This window comes from Puma concolor, chromosome B2, assembly GCF_028749965.1.
Source record: "Puma concolor isolate L17-30 chromosome B2, mPumCon1.1.hap2, whole genome shotgun sequence".
Taxonomy (NCBI): Eukaryota; Metazoa; Chordata; class Mammalia; order Carnivora; family Felidae; genus Puma; species Puma concolor.
The window spans coordinates 67244229-67261553 of record NC_141671.1 but is presented as its reverse complement, the minus strand read 5'-3'; the positions used below and the strand labels follow the sequence as shown (position 1 = coordinate 67261553).

General features: G+C 39.3%; 1 protein-coding gene across 6 annotated transcripts in view; it reads right to left on the bottom strand.

Annotated features, from left to right (window-relative positions):
- Positions 1-17325, bottom strand: part of KCNQ5 (potassium voltage-gated channel subfamily Q member 5) — a 528440-nt gene that overhangs the window by 162158 nt on the left and 348957 nt on the right. For all 6 annotated transcript variants that reach the window (XM_086707225.1, XM_025926156.2, XM_086707224.1 and 3 more), the window contains exon 2: positions 14816-14906. In XM_086707225.1, the coding sequence (XP_086563351.1) occupies positions 14816-14906 (91 nt within the window). The remainder of the gene's footprint in view (positions 1-14815; positions 14907-17325) is intronic.

Sequence of the window (17325 nt, the reverse complement as noted above, 5' to 3'; positions counted from 1 at the left end):
ACTGCCATATCTCCTGGACTATAGATAGATATTTTTAATATATTTAAAAGTAGCCTTTCTTCTGAACCTGTCAAATGCTCTGTGTTCTCAGTCTTGCATAATGGCATCACTATCTAACCACAGTCCAAAGTCAGAAAGTGCAGGCATCCTCACCTCCAATCTCTCACCTTAAACAACTACTCCTTGTTGGCTTGGCCTCAGAAATGTCCCCTGGGGTCACCCGGGTGGCTCAGTCTGTTAAGTGTCCGACTTTGGCTCAGGTCATGATCTCATGGTTCTTGAGTTTGAGCCCACTTTGGATCCACTGTCCCCCTCCCTCTCTGCCTCTTATCTGCTCATCTCTTTCTCTCTCAAAAATAAATAAACATTTTTAAAAAAGAAAAGTCCCCTGAATTCAGCTTTTCCTTTCTATTCCTTCTGCTTCTGTTTTAGTCCAGATGTTCACCATATGACTCAGGGCAATGCAGCAGCCTCCATTCTCTCCTGTCCTCCACTGCTCCTTCTCTTTTTCAGTTATCCTCCAAGGTGTAGTGAGAATTATCTTTCTCAAACCCAATTTGATCAAGTCATTGTGCTATTCATCAAAAGATTTTTCTTTTTTTTTGATTCCCATCACTTACAGCATAAAATCCAAATGGCTTTAGAAAACTAGGCTCTTTTCAGTCTGGTTCCAACCTTCCTCTGAGCCTCTCTGTTCATCTACCTTAAATCTGGCCAGACTGCCCCAGACCTTTGTGATTCCAGACCCAGCTCAAATATCCCCACCTCTGGACACCTTCCCCAACTGGCAGTGGAGAATCATTTACTTCCTCTGCTGTAACTAATTGTTCTTCTTACACATTTCTTTCCTTTTTTTTTTTTTTAACAATTTTTTTAAAATTTAAGTTTATTTATTTATTTTGAGAGAGAGAGAGCACAAGCCAGGGAGGGGCAGAGAGAGAGAGAGGTAGAGAGAATCCCAAGCAGGCTCCATGCTGACAGTGAAGAGCACAACATGGGGTCCATCTCACAAACCATGAGATCATGACCTGAGCCAAAATCAAAAGTTGGACGCTTAACTGACTGAGCCACCTGGGCTCCCCTTCTTACACATTTCTATTACTCCATCGTATTTATAGATCACCTACTCTCTAATTCCACTTACTTTTGGTTCTCTCATTCACTTTTGGTTCTTTCTTTCAAGGTAAGAAATTGGACCTTTTAATTCAAAAAATGGTTTGGAATTTCACTCTCTCTTAAAAACTCTAGACAGAATAATTTACATGAGGTTAGGGAAAAGGCTAGGGCATAAAGCCTAGAATATAATAGGCACTAAAGACATGCTTGTCTAATGCCTGGTTTAAAGCAAAATACGTGTCAAAAGTGAAATATGGGCAATGTTATTATGTGAGGTCTGAGGAGGGAGTGATAACTATGTCTCAGTTTGATTAGGCTCAGTTAATCTAAAATGCCATTATAGGAAGCTATTTGGAGACTTTAGTCCCTATTTCTTTTGCCTTCAGAGATCATTAGTGAATGACTTAGTCATTAGTAAATGACTTTTTTTTTTTAAATTTTTTTTTTCCAACGTTTATTTATTTTTGGGACAGAGAGAGACAGAGAATGAACGGGGGAGGGGCAGAGAGAGAGGGAGACACAGAATCGGAAACAGGCTCCAGGCTCTGAGCCATCAGCCCAGAGCCTGACGCGGGGCTCGAACTCACGGACTGCGAGATCGTGACCTGGCTGAAGTCGGACGCTTAACCGACTGTGCCACCCAGGCGCCCCAGTAAATGACTTTTTAATTAAAATATGTTAGTGTTGAATAACTGACTAGGTCATTGCAATATCTCTCTTGTTGTGTGATCTTATTCATTAAAAAAAATTTTTTTTAATGTTTATTTATTTTTTGAGAGACAGAGATAGAAAGTGAGTGGGGGAGGGGACAGAGAGAGAGGGAGACACAGAATCAGAAGCAGGCTCTAGGCTCTGAGCTGTCAGCATAGAGCCTGATGCAGGACTCAAACCCACAAACTGTGAGATCATGACCTGAGCTGAAGTCAGATGCCTAACTGACTGAGCCACCCAGATGCCCTCGCCTCCCAATCTTATTCATTTTTAATGTTGGCTACAGAATCATTTTATACTATTATTCTTTAATGTCAATGATCAGCCTGCTTTGATATTAGGTAAGAGTACTTGCTTTAATAACATGAATACTTGATTATCCTAGATTCAAAAGGGTATTGAAACTCAGCAGAAAATAAGAATGAGTGAAAAAAGAAGAGGTGAAAGTTAGCAAATAATCTTTGTATTTTAGATTTTGAAAATTGTGTTCTACTACTTAATTATATTTGCCTTTATAGATCTTCCAAAGGAGTGAAAAATTGTTTTTTGGAATTTCATACTGCTAAAATTAAAAGATTAATTGAAACCAGAGTATTTTAATGTCTCCATGGAGGCACTGAACTTATATACTAATTATGAAAAAGCCTGGTATGAGTAGAGGAGAGTAAAATCTGGTTCTAGTCATTCATTTTGTACATTAATAGTTTTTTTTCCCTTTTTTTTTATTTATATATGAAATTTATTGTCAAATTGGTTTCCATACAACACCCAGTGCTCATCCCAAAAGGTGCCCTCCTCAATACCCATCACCCACCCTCTCCTCCCTCCCACCCCCCATCAACCCTTAGTTTGTTCTCAGTTCTCAACAGTCTCTTATGCTTTGGCTCTCTCCCACTCTAACCTCTTTTTTTTTTTTTTTTCCTTCCCCTCCCCCATGGGTTCCTGTTAAGTTTCTCAGGATCCACATAAGAATGAAACCATATGGTATCTGTCTTTCTCTGTATGGCTTATTTCACTTAGCATCACACTCTCCAGTTCCATCCACGTTGCTACAAAAGGCCATATTTCATTTTTTCTCATTGCCACTGTACATTAATAGTTTTATTTTGCACCTCTTTTCTTCCAGATATCAAGTACCTCTTTTGTCCCAGACACTGGGGAGAAAGTGATGAACAAAACAAGGGCCACTCTTTTTTTTTTTTTTTTTTTTTTTCAACGTTTATTATTTATTTTTGGGACAGAGAGAGACAGAGAATGAACGGGGGAGGGGCAGAGAGAAAGGGAGGCACAGAATCGGAAACAGGCTCCAGGCTCTGAGCCATCAGCCCAGAGCCTGACGCGGGGCTCGAACTCACGGACTGCGAGATCGTGACCTTGCTGAAGTCGGACGCTTAACCGACTGCGCCACCCAGGCGCCCCCAAGGGCCACTCTTAATGGAGCTTGTATTGTGTTGACAGAAATCAGTAATGAATAACAGTGACAAATAAGCAAGAAAATATCAAATAATGGTAGATGCTATAGAGACAACAAAACAGGGATACACGTGGAGAATTACTACCAGTTTCTTTAGACTGGATGGCCAGGACATTTAGTTTTCACACATTTATTGAACATCTCCTATATGCTAGGCCCAGGCATACTAGGAAATACAAAGACTACTAACATATAGTCCCTATTCTAATGTAGTTTTCAGCCTTGCAGAAATGAAATACATCTTCGGAAATCAGTGATCATAGTGGAGGACAACGAACGCTGTTAAAGACCACCCACTACTATAGACCATTCTCTCTGAGCTGTGCAGGACCCCAGAACACAGAGGAGAAAGAAACAACTCCTGGTGAGCTGGGGAAAACAGAGAGGTGGGGACGGGGGGCGGGGGTGGGGGGAGAGAGAGAGAGAGAGAGAGAGAGAATATCTCAAACAGGCTCCACGCTGTCAGCACAGAGTCCGACCCAGGGCTTGAACTCATGACCCATGAGATCATGACCTGAGCCAAAATCAAGAATTGGTCACTCAACTCACCGAGCCACCCAGGCGCCCTGAAACCTATGGAACTTAAAAAAAGAAATCTAGTGAAAACAACAATCCTAATAAGACATTAGTGCATTTAAAAAGATTTATCAAATTCTAACAAGGAAATGCTGCAATAATTCCAGACTTCACCTACACCAATGTGAGGATAGCTTGATGGAAGGGGATGTCTGGAAGGGCACAGGTGGTTGGATCATGAGGACAAGGGCCCTATATCACATGTCATAGGTAGAGAGGAAGGCATAGGCTTTGCACAAAATGCAGTGATATTAAAGATGGATTATTTCCTTTCTAACCTTACATTTGTGTCTTTTGCATAAGATTAGGGAAAATTGACTTATAAGTGCTTCCAAGGCAGAGCAAGTGTCCAAAATTAGAAGGAGGATATGGGCACCATTGTGGTTTTTTTTTTTTTTTAATTTTTTTATTTTCAAGTTAGTTAACACAGAGTAGTCTTGGCTTCAGGAGTAGAACCCAGTGATTCATCTCCTGCATATGACACCCAGTGCTCATCCTGAAGAGTGGATATGGGCAGTATTGTACTTTTTCAGCTTTGCTGCATTTAGCTAGGCTGGTATGCTTTACGCTCAGCTGCTGTTATTTGGGAAAAATCATCTTTAGCTTCCATGTTACGTTGACATCGTTACCCTATTTACAATTGCATATGAGGTGATTTGCATTATGGAAACAGAATAGACTGCATACGCATAATAGTCAAAATTCTCCACCTGACTTAACTAGAAAAATAATCTTAAAGAACCATCGCAGACAAGGATGGGGACTGTATGAGTATCTCAGTGTACAGCTGGTGTGTGATGTGTGCCAGGCTTCTGGCTCACAGCATACCTGGTAGGTGCTCAGTGAATATTTGATGAGTGAATAAATGAATGAATGAATCAGCAAGCAGCACAAGATAAAGCAAAGAAAAAAAATATCCTTCTGTCTGTAGAGGTGACTCAAGGAAATGTATGTCCTCACAACCTCTGCCCTCAGACGTAGCTGGGTGCTTCTCATCTCTGACCCCCAGCTTAGACTCTCCAACTCTATGAACAGACAACCTCCCCAACCTGGTTATACAATCCACTTTGCGTCAGTTGGCCCTTGCCTGGCTACTGTGATGCTGAACATGCACTTTGTAGAGGATTGCATCAGAACAGAAGAGAACCAGAAGGAGACTGAGGAAGGAGCCTGCTGGAAAGAAGATGGGTCAGCCAAGTAGGACAGAAAACTGTCCAGATTTACATGGATGGTTCTCCAGTCATTATTAGCATGAAGTCAAAGAGTCAGGGAGGCTCACCACCCATACACTTCTACATAACACCTCCAATTATATTGAGATTTCTCTTTATTTTTTTTTAATTTTTAAAAACATATTTATTTATTCATTCATTCATTCATTCATTCATTTGAGAGAGAGAGCGTGAGTAGGGGAGAGGGGCAGAGGGAGAGAGAGAAAGAGAATACCAAGTAGGTTCTATGCTGTCAGCACAGAGCCCGTCATGGGGCTTGATCCTACGACCTTGGAATCATGACCTGAACTGAAATCAAGAGTTGCATGTTTCACTGACTGAGCCACCCAAGCGCCCCTCTTTCTTTTAAGATTGCTTTTGACGTTGAGTCATCCTTGATTTCACCTGATTTAAAAAATAACGTTCATGTGGTGCCTGGGTAACTCAGTTGGTGAGCTACTGACTTTGGCTCAGGTCATGATCTCGCACCTTGTGAGTTCGAGCCCCATGTTGGGCTCTGTGCTGACAGCTCAGAGCCTGCGGCCTGCTTCGGATTCTGTGTCTCCCTCTCTCTCTCTGCTCTTCCCCTACTTGTGCTCTGTCTTTCTGTCTCTCAAAAACACATAAATATTAAAAATTAAAAAAATAATAAAAAAAACGTTCAAGAGAGTGACTGGTGGGGAGGGTGAGAGAGTGGGTCCTCTCTGGCACTTGCACTTCGGGGAGGGGGTGTTTCCTCACGTTCTCTACTCCTGACCTCGCCCAAAGGTGGTCTGGGTCTGGGGTTTGCATTTCTTTGTGAAGGTTATTCTTCTGTGTTCTTTCGGGAGGAGGGCTTTCCAGGTTTTCCCATGGTGCTGCGATCTTGCAGCACTGAATCTCCCTCAATTAGTCTGCGGGCAAGCCAAGGCTGGAGGGCTTGTCACCCTCGCAGTCTCTTTCCTGTTCTCCATTTTCCAGTAATGTTCTGTGGATTCATTGTGATTTATAGCCCCAGAGGAAGCCAGGTCTGCAGCATTTTCATTGAATCCAGCCTGTAATGGTGTTTGTCAAGCTGCCATTTACAGCTTGGAAAATTTTTCTCTAATCTACTTTGCAGAAGTGTGATGTGTCTTCTCACCTTAACTGTGACCCCTGATGTTTGCCTGTGTGGGAAAGGGGACCCACCCCATTGCTTCTAGCTTTTGGTTTTGTACGGCACTAACCCAATATTCAATACAGGAGTACGATTCGTAGTAATTTATATTGAAAATAGTTTTTGATAATCTTATTTGTGACTTTTATGAGAAACAGATGAGAAAGGTATATTCTCTCATGTGCTTATGTCTCAAAGTGGGAATTAAAAAAATGACAAATTAACCCATTTTTATTTCATCTCCTAATTTCGCCATTTATTCTTTGCAAACCCATGATTTCCAGGCTTTTAATTTGCTCTAGACTCAGTCAGAGGTTGTAGATGAGAATATACTTTATGATATCCTTCCAGGGCGGGATAATGTCTTATTCGTATTTGAGACTCCAGTCCCTGGCACAGACTGGAGTATAGGAAACTTTTAATATATATTTGAGTTAAAACTGCAGTGAATTAATTAGTCAGGATCCAGGGAAATATCTGGAAATCTACAGAGAGAAGATAGCATCTGAAATGAGGCAGGAAACAAACAATTTGGAGCTATGTAGTATGCGAGGGGCAGAATATCTCACTTCTGAGAAGAGCCCTCCTCAGACTCTCTGTGAGGCACCGACCAATGATTCGGAATTTACAGTTTTGATTTAACCTCTAAACCATCTATATTGCTCTAGTTCATCTCCTCTCCTCAGTTCACAGTGCCTCTGTTTTGTTGAGGGCTCCATCATGCTTCGTATGAATGACTTCAATTGCTTCCTAAATGGCTTCAATCCTACTCCCGTGCTTTCTAAGGTCAGGTATTGCATCTTGTTTTATTTTTGGTGCTATATCTACGATACTGTGAAACTTCAATATTGATGTTGTGCAATTAAACAACTGGCCCTCTTCTTTCATAGAATATTTATTGATAATTTGTACCGGGTACCACCATATTAAGGGCTGTTGCTGAATTGGCTTTGGAGCCTCTTTTCAGGAAATTTATAGTCCAACCGGTGCGTCATTTTCCCTCACTCACCCCCAGCTTAGTCTCCTTCAGCTGTTGTTGGGCTTCTTGCCCTTCCTTGGCTCACTAGGTATGCTCCTGCCCAAGGCTCTTATCCTTGAAGTTCCATCTGCCTGGAATGTTCTTTCCTCTAATCTCTGCATGGCTTTTTGCTTCACCTTCATTTAAGTCTCTGCTATAATGCAACCCTTTCCAGTGGACTTCTCTAAATATACTATCCATTCCTCTTTCTTGCTTTCCTTTTATTTATAACACTTAATATATCAATTTGACAATTTGTTTACTGTAATCTTCCCCATAAAAATGTGCATTCCATGAGGACAGAGATTTTGCCTATTTTATTCATTGCCATGTCCTTAGCACCCAACAGAATGCCTTGCTTGTATGGATGCTGCATAATTATGTTAAACAAATGAATAAGGGAGGAGATACAATGTCAAGTAACCCATGCCAAAGGAAATTAGAAGGAAGACACAGTTTATTCCAGGAAGAGCAAGTAACTAAATTTGACCCAGGTTTCAAATGGTGGACATTACTTAAGCCTGGAAGGGTAGTAAGGGAAGAGTGTTCTTCCTTCCATTGCCAACCATCTTGGACTCTGTTATTTTCTAGGATCCCTCTGGTGTTCATCATATCACCTTGCTTCTCTCTTTCTCAGCTGAATATACTTTTGTGGAGCTCAGGACATCAGCATTGGCGTGAACCTAATGGAGTGTGGTTCATTCACAGTTCTAAGGATGTCTGCTGCGTTGCTCCTCAAGTCTGGAAACAGAGTTTCTCAGGGTGGCTCTGTGATAGATTGGCCACTTGGTCAGGCACTGATACTCACATGAGAAATATGTAAAGTTCTTGCTTTCCTGACTACAGATGGGGACGTGGTCTTTTTCAGGCACAATTTCATTATCTTTAACTCGAACAAGCCTTTTCTCTGGTATCTGAAATACTTTTCACAGGATAACTTACTATATTATTATCCCTCAGTTAAGATTCAGCGTAGGTGTTAAACTACTCCTGCTCTTTCTTTTCAGTCATCAGCAGATTGATGAGGATTGTTAGTCTCCATGAATCATTTGAAAGTTTATTTGCATTTTTCTTGATGAAAGACAAGCAAAGGAAAATAATTGCAGTTTTCAATGTTCATTGGGGTATTCTGAGAGCTTTCTGCAGTAAATTACAGAGATGTGATAAACATAAAGAAGGATCACTCATTCCTCATATCTGACTGCTTAATATCTCATACTCTGTCACTTCCATTACAAACATACGATTTAATATCCTCAAATGGATTCTTATCCTTATCCTTTGTTATCTTCTCTTATAATGTTTAATGCCAGAACTTTAAATGTAGAGACTTAATGTAATCTTCTACATCAAACCCATATAATTTTATGCACAAACATTTCTACTTTGCAAGGACTAGTACATGTGTTTGTGGCTGATGTTCCACGCTCCTAATACTGATAGATGGGAAGTGGCCACACCTCTAATTCTTCAATGCCATGTTAGATGATGGATGCTTATATAGCAATTAAAAAAAACCCACATGCACCCATATTAGAAAAAGAAAACAAACATGCAACACAGATTAATTATGTAGTTATTAGCTTTTTAAGGGGACTGTTCACTTTACAAAAGAATTCACTACAGATTTTCTTTAAATAGTAAGCTCCACTAGTGCATTTAGTATATAATTAGATCTGTCGAAATTGGATTCATACACATTCAGGAACTGATTCATTGTGCAAAGAAACAGCAAACCCATGTTTGCTTCACTACATGAAGCAAAACCAGCAAAACTAGCAAATCTGCATATGCTCTGTTTAGAAGGTGCCAAACACCCAGATGTTTGGGAAAACCTGAATATTTGACCATGTGTTTGAGTACTCGACCAGATGCTTTGCACAATCCATTTGTGGTTTGGAGTCTTTCTAACACAGCAGGAGGGTAGAGAAGCAAATATACTGAGACATTCACTAGCTTCCTTAAAATGATAATGGCATTCTTTTGATTGCTTGTGGTTGGGCATTTTAGAAATGACCATCTTCAGAGAAAATTCTACATATAATACACATCACTTTCATTAAGTGGAGAGATCATCTATTTTCAGTGGGTTGAACAACCTGCATTTAAAGCCCTAAAATGACTAGTCTAAAACTAATCTGGAAGGCCAGAAGTTATCCAGTGGAGAGGAACTGCACTCTAAACAGCATTGTTCTTAAGAAGGTGGGATACAAAATGCTAAAATATATGACCTCAGGCTAAGGAAATCAAGACAAACCAAAACAAAACTTTCCACAATAGTTTAACCTGGAAATAGAAGAGTTTCCTTTAACAGCACCACGATAACCTGAGCAATGTGAGCTGGGACTAGAAAATACAACTTTATACTTGACTATTTACCCCACAGATCAGGCTTTTGCTTGTTTACAAAGCAGTATTTAGAATTCTTGATACAAAGAACTTATAGTGGTCCAAACTGATACACCCATTTATGATAACTTAGTAAGTACACTTTCTATGAAAAAAAAAAAACCTAACTTATTCTAAGTAAAAGGATTGTAGGCATCACTTGACATATATATATAGAGAGAGAGCCCAAAAGAAGCCTTACACCTTTGTGATTGCTTCACTGAGCAGCAGCAAATGCACTTTGGTAGTACCTGTCAGTCTTGACTAAGAGGCAGGAGAATATGAGGTTGCTGGCTACTGAGAAGACAGCCCAGGCTTTTCATCAGCCAGGCCTAAGATGGCATCTTGGCTCTGTCTTAGACCCAGTGCATGATCTTGCACAATGTAATTAGCCATTTGGTAAATGAGAGAACTACTACTTAAATTGAACGTTTTTATGGTTTGTTTTTGTTTTAATAAGAAATCGACGAGTCGGATAAATGAAAGGTACTTAAAAAAACGCTAGCTAGCTCCCCTTCAGTTTTGAAGAATTCTTTACAAGACATAGGAAATTAACACCAGCTTTGAATTGCCTTCGGTATGTGGGTACACAGTTTTGTATTATAGTCTTGAGTTCATACATGTTATCCGCAGAGTGAGGGCAGAGCAAGCCATTCTGGCAGATCTAGTTATCCCTGCCTCACGTTGCACCCAGCAGATGCAGATATTGAGGGAAGAACTTACGAAGCCGTGAGCATTTTCATCAGATGCATTTATCAAAGAACTACAACAATAAAAATGTTTCATTAGTCACCAAAAGTAAGTGGTTGTTATGAACACAGGCCTCATGGTGAATGTGTGCCATGGAGTCACTTTTAGTTAGATGAACACATTTGTATAGAAAGCTGTCATAGAAAAAAAGAAAGCTGCCATAATTAGCCGTGTTTGTGGTGAGAAAATTCTAGCAAAGATCCTTGTTTTCTATTAGAAAAGTGTGATATTTTCTCAAATGTAGCAATTTCAAATATTCCACTGTTCACTGTCCTTATTAGGCTTCACTAATATGGAAGAACCAGTGGTTACAATATTTGCCAACTTTCTCTGTGCTGAGCCCTGTTCTCAGCAATTGAATTTAACTCATCCTCACAACAACTTTATGAAGTAGGCTGTATTATTATCCACTTTTAACAGACGAGCAAACTAAGGCACAGAGAAGTGGTTTCCCAAAGGCACACATATAAAGAGTGGTAGAAGCAGAATCTGGACTCATTGTACCCAGCTCCAGAGTCTACACCACATTGTTAGGGCTGTTGTGCCATGTTTCTGTGGAGAGCCATAAGGGAACCTGGTGCATAGTATGAAACCTCAGTCCACACAACTGGGAAGAATAAAAGAGCAAATTCACACAGAATTTGCGTGTATCCATTTGGCTGGTAACCAAGGCCAGTAAGTCACAAGTTTATAAGTAGCATTGGGAGTGCAATTCTAGATGAGAATGATGAGGCCTCTTCCCTTGGGATGGGAGATGGAGAGCCAAAGACTCTGTGAGAGCAAGACCAAGTCCAAAGACTGGTTCCCTCAAACACAGGTGGAAAGCATGAATGTCACAGAGGGGCTTGGCAAGTTTGTCCAGGAGCCAGCTGGCCTGTCATGTGCTCCGTCAGAAGTGTGGGTGCTTGTTACTTGCACAGAAATGGAATTACAGTTAGAATATGGGAACATCTTTTAAAGTGTTAAAAAAAAGCCCACATGGGACAGAGCTATGAAAAAATATACAACCGTGATGCATGATTTATATAGAGTTGTTCTAAACTTATTTCTCTGGTGCTTTATTTGTGGCCAAAAGTATACAAAAGTGACTTTATTATAAATTTTTGCAAACATTTTAAAAGCCATTCATATGACTATTTGGATGGCAATTCTTTAGGTATATTTTATCTTGGGAACTAAAAACATTGCTAGTCAGAGTTGTGTTCTATGAATTCTGTTTGATTAGATGTTCAGAGGATAGACAGACTTTCAAATCAGATTAACTGTCTCAAACATACATATTAAAAGGATAAATGAGATTCCCTAAACCATTAAGAAGGTATCTCTTGGCTTTTTCCAATATTTTACAACCAACTGAACTTTTATGATATCCTAGATTAACTAATTGTGAAAAAGAATTAAAACGTGCATGCTTTTTCATTTTATTAATTACTAAATACAAAAATAAAAACAAAGCTTATACTTGAATTATTTTTTTTTCTACATGATGTGTGTGTGTGTGTGTGTGTGTGTGTGTGTGTATTTTAGCATTCACTCAGCTAACTCAGGAGAGCATGAAACCTTTAAATAAAACATATTTCTTGGAGAAATGTTGATGCAGAAGAATAACATCAGGGAAACCTTAGACCTGCAACACAGTCTGCATATTTCTAGGTAGGTTTTAAGAGTGCGCTTTGGTTTAAAACATACACCTTGACCATTTATCCCTATAGTGCAACAATAGGAGAATAAGCAAGCACTCTCCCTGGGGAAGTAGAGCAACCTTTCTGAGAACATGTATCTGCAGCAATTACTGCATTGCTGAAAACAAATGGGACTGGTTTCTGCTTTGCTAAATCCAAAGGCATTCAAGACTGAGGGAGGAAAGAAGACATACAAATGGCCAGCATGTACTCAATTGAAAAGGTGCTCAATATCAATAATCATCAGTGAAATGCAAATCAAAACCACAGTGAGATACCACCTCACACCTATTAGAATGGCTATTATAAAAAAGACAAGAAAGGATGTGGAGAATAGAGAACTGTTGGTGGGAATGCAATTTGGTGCAGCCACTATGGAAAACCATATGGAGGCTCTTCAAAAAATTAAAAATAGAACTGCCATATGATCCAGCAGTCTCACTTCTGGGTATATATCTGAAGAAAACCACACACACACACACACACACACACACACACACACACACACACACACATTGGAATATTATTCAACCTTGAATAGAAGGAAATCTCACCATTTGTGACAACATGAATGGACCCTGAGGGCCTTATGCCAAGTGAAATAAGTCAGAGAAATATAAATACTGCATGGTCTCACTTATATGTAGAATCTAAAAAACAAAAAACCCCTGAACTCATAGAAACAGAGAAGACTGGTGGTTGAGGCAGGGAAGGTGAAAGTGGTCCAAGGGCACAGACTTCCAGTTATAAGATAAGTAAGTTTTGAGGATCTAATGCACAGCATGGTGACTATAGTTAACAATAGTGTAGTGTATACTTGAAAACTGCTGAGAGTAGATCTTAGAAGTTTGCATCACAGGCACACACAAAATGGTAACGATATGAGATTATGCAGTGTTAACTAATTTCATTGTGGCAATCATTTTGCAATATATATGTGTCATCAAGTGGCATACCTTAAACTTACACAAGGTTATACATCAATTATATCTGAATAAAGGTGGCACAAAGAAAACAACTGAGGAATATGTGACAATATCTACATTCTTATCTACTCAAATGCACCCTAGTTACTAAACTCTCATGAATTTGTTCACTGCTCAGAAAGTTTTAAAAATCAAGGTAAAAATCAGCTTTGGGATTTTTAGGAATATGTTTCTTTGGACTATTTAGAAACTCATTAGCAAAGGCTGAATTTATGTTTCGGAGATTTGAACGATGTAAACCTAACATTTTGAATCCTTGACCTGATTGTGAAAAATTCCTTTTTATGGGATTCTTAATGCTTGATTCATTCATTCATAATCATTGGTCATGCAGTAGACCAAGTTTTTCATGTTTCTGAGTCTAAAAATCAGATTTACTTTTTCAATCTCAAATTCCTATTTGTAATTCTGTATATGAACTTAAAGGCCAGCTGTGCCTTAGACCTTGGGCTCAGATCATTTGTTGTTATCAAAGGGGTGCATAAGGCTAAAAGCCCACTTGCTACCCAAATGGAAACCTTGTAAGTGAAGCAAATTCCCAGTGTGCTTTTTGGTCTGTTTTCTATGTTTGGTTTTGAAATAGCATCCTCAACATTAACAATATACCGCTGAGCACAATTTGTATGGAAACAAATTGGGATAGATTGGTTCCAGGCTCAACAATGATTTCTCTCTGATGTAGGATGGAGACTTGATGAAGTCTTGGTAACTTTAAGCACAAACTGGCCAACTGAAAGCATAGGTAGCAGGAACAGCTGCCCTCCAGTCAGTTTATATGAGTTGAGATCTTTCAGTCTTCATCTTCAAGGTAAGGATAATTTTCTTATATTAAATGTTTATTGCTGTACATAACCCATATCTGTTTATTAGGGCACATAAAAGGCAGCTTACCCCATACCCTCTTTTTCTTTCCTTCTATGTAGTCCACAAGGTTTTATAGAAGTGAGTTGTTCCAACTTATAGTTCATTGAGACAGTTCTGAGACTGTCAAGTCTGATATTTTTTTGGACTAAGTGACTGGATCAAAATGGATGTAAATGAACCAAACTTTCAATCAGATGCAATTTGAGTATACAGCGATACAGTTTAGTTGTAATAGAAAGTAAAAGAGCTTAAAAGGCCCAGAATAATTCAGACTAAAATATCTTGGGGTCTTTTTCCATTTTAAAATGAATTGAGCAATTCTGTATGGTTGAGGATTGACAGCATAATGGAAACAGAGCTAACTGCAGAATTTCTTACCAGGTGACTTGTGTTAGCAGCAAAACTCAGAATGTAGTCTGTTGTTCGAAAAGAGCATGAAGGAGCCTTCTGTTTTCTTATGAGGTGCTATATTCTCCTAGTTCTTGGCTAATTACACTTACCTACTGCCACATTGCAGTTACTAGAAAATGCTCTCTACCTTTTAATTTTTAGCAATGTAATGAGAGACCTCATGGATATTTTTATTCTTCTTATAATTTGCTTATTGTAATAAATAAACATAAGTAAAACTGCTTCCAAGTCCTGCCTTCTGGCTTTGATGTAACTGCAACATAAGATATTGCTATGTAATAGTAATGCTGAATATCTGTATACATTCCTGAGGACTGGCTAAAAGGTAAAATGGTAGGCCAATATTTCAGTGATCTTTGAAAGTTTTATACTTCACAGTAACTCTTTTTTTTTCTAGATGGAACTTTGTGGTGGGATAAAATGCATAGCATAAATATTATACACAGTTCTTATATAAACTTTATATACATTTTTGCTCATATGTATCACTTACCAGAATCAAGAGGCAACTTGAGGCCAATTTTGTGTGCTCAGGGATGGTGGAAAACACTGACAAAATCAAGCAACCAAAGACAAGGAGAAAACTGTAAAACAACAACAAAAAAAGAGAGAAATCTGATAAGAAACTTGACTTATCATGACAGACTTCATTTCTTTTCTATAGTTTAAAGCACCAGACCCATTTGAAATGGCACTAATTAAATAATAAAAACCTTGGAAGGGACTAGCCATTTTGAATGTCAAAATATAATATGATGTATGGTGCACATAGAGTTCCTTTACAACTTTGTTGATGAAGAGAACTGTGTGTGTGTGTGTGTGTGTGTGTGTGTGTGTGTGTGTGTGTTGCATGCTGTATTTAAATGTCTGCAACTAAGAATGTGTGAATTTCCCATAAATCCTTTCCCAAGTGGGGATCCTGAGAAAGGCCCCAGTGTGTTCTTGCCATCCTACCCCGGGACTACATGCTGCAGCTGATCTCCTTTCAAAGAGGCAGAATCCACCTCACATGTGGCATCGTTGGTGACCCATCAAGTGTTCTAAGCCACTACTAAGCCACTGGCTCATTTTCACAGTCTAATTTTGTTTATGGATATTTGTCATTCCTTTATAATATTCATAAGAACAGTAAGGGAAGGGAATGATTTTTTCTGCTACCCATGTATTTTCCATTTCCTTACAAACTGCTAAAGAAATGACTCCTCAGCTCTGTCTATTCATATGGCAGTCATAGGGGACAGAAGTGAGAAGCAGCATTTTCTACCAATCAATCTACAGACATTTTCATTCTTAAAATTGTGGTACTCTCAAGATCTAGAGGGGGAGCTGAGTTCCCAAGGAAAATGTCTAATAAAAAGAGAAGGCTCTGTTTTTTTTTTAAAGTTTATTTATTTATTTTGAGAGAGACAGAGCCCGCATGAGTGGGGGAGGGGCAGAGAGAGACCCGAGACAGAGAATCCCAAGCAGGCTGTGTGCTGGGCTCAAACTCCTGACAAACCATGAGATCATGACCTGAACTGAAACCAAGAGTTAGACACTTAACCAACTGAGTCACCCAGGCACCCCGGAGAAGCCTCTGTTCTAAAGTTGAAGTTACTTATCCTGAAATGCAAGATTGAAAACAATAACAACAACAAAACACCAATCCCTGAGCTACTTGCTCTAGGACATACTTTTTACTTTTACCTATCTCTGGGAAGCTCATAGAGTAATCTCCCCTAAAATACCAGTTTCCACATTATTTTTTTTAATGTTTATTTATTTTGAGATAGAGACAGAGAGAGCAAGAGTCCGGGAGAGGCAGAGAGAGAGAGGGAGAGAGAATCCCAAGTAGGCTCCTTCCTCACTGACAGCATGGGGCCCCATATGGGGCTCAATCTCATGAACCATGAGATCATGACCTGAGCTGAAATCAAGAGCTTAACCTCCCAGTCGCCCCAGTTTCCACATTCTTTTGTATGGTAGTGGAGTTCGTCCATGTCTCCTTTCGGCTTGCCCTGACAAGTCGTCCAAGTCTTTCTATAGCATTTGACTGGGAACTCCCAAGGACCTATAGCCAGGGATTGGTAAATTGTGGCCTAGGGAACAAATTTGGCTCTTGAAGTCTGTTTTTTGTAAATAAAGTTTTATTGTCACATAGCTACATTCATTTGCTTATGTATTGTCTACAGTGGCTTTCACCCTACAGCTACAGAGCTAAGTAGCTGTGGCAGAGACAGTATGGCACATGAGACTAACAGATGGACTCTCTGACCCTTTAGAGGAAAAGTTTGTGGACCTTTCGCTGATACCATGTATTCTTTATTTCTTTATACCTATCCCAAAACAGAATCAAGTTGAAGCTCATAACTGCCTATGTTCTGTATGCTGGTAACAATGACTAACATTCATAGAGGGTTTCCTATATGCTGGATATGGTGCTAAGCCACTTTCACATGTGTTATCCATGTTATCCTCACAAATAGAAATATCACTATTCCTATTTTACAGATATGAAAACTGAGAATTAAGAACATTTTTTAACTCATCCAAGACTGTGTAGCAGAAAGAGGGTTCCAACATTGTTTGTCCTTGAGCTGCCGCAGAGTGTTGCTGAATAAGTGTGGATAGATAAGAATGGCAGTAACATTCTTGGTTCTGCAAGACTTTTGGGGATACCTCTATATCTCTTCAAACTGAGAGGGAAGGAGTTATCATTTCAAATAGATGAGTCTCGAAGGAGGAGTCTACTAGTGAAAAAAACCTAGTATACTTTGTTAATAACAACTCACCATACTTTTCACTCCTGTATCTAACAATTCAGGATACTTTGAATTACACCTTAAATTGGCCTTCATGAAATGGAAATTGTAAGCCAGAAATGAAATTCCAGTGCACCTACAAACCTCTAAGCTACTAATGAGAAAACGAAATTCAGCGATCACTAAGATAGTTGGGAGGATGATACGACATCAAATAAAGACAGTGACAGATGTTTCCCCTCTTGTGAGTGGCTGTTATCTA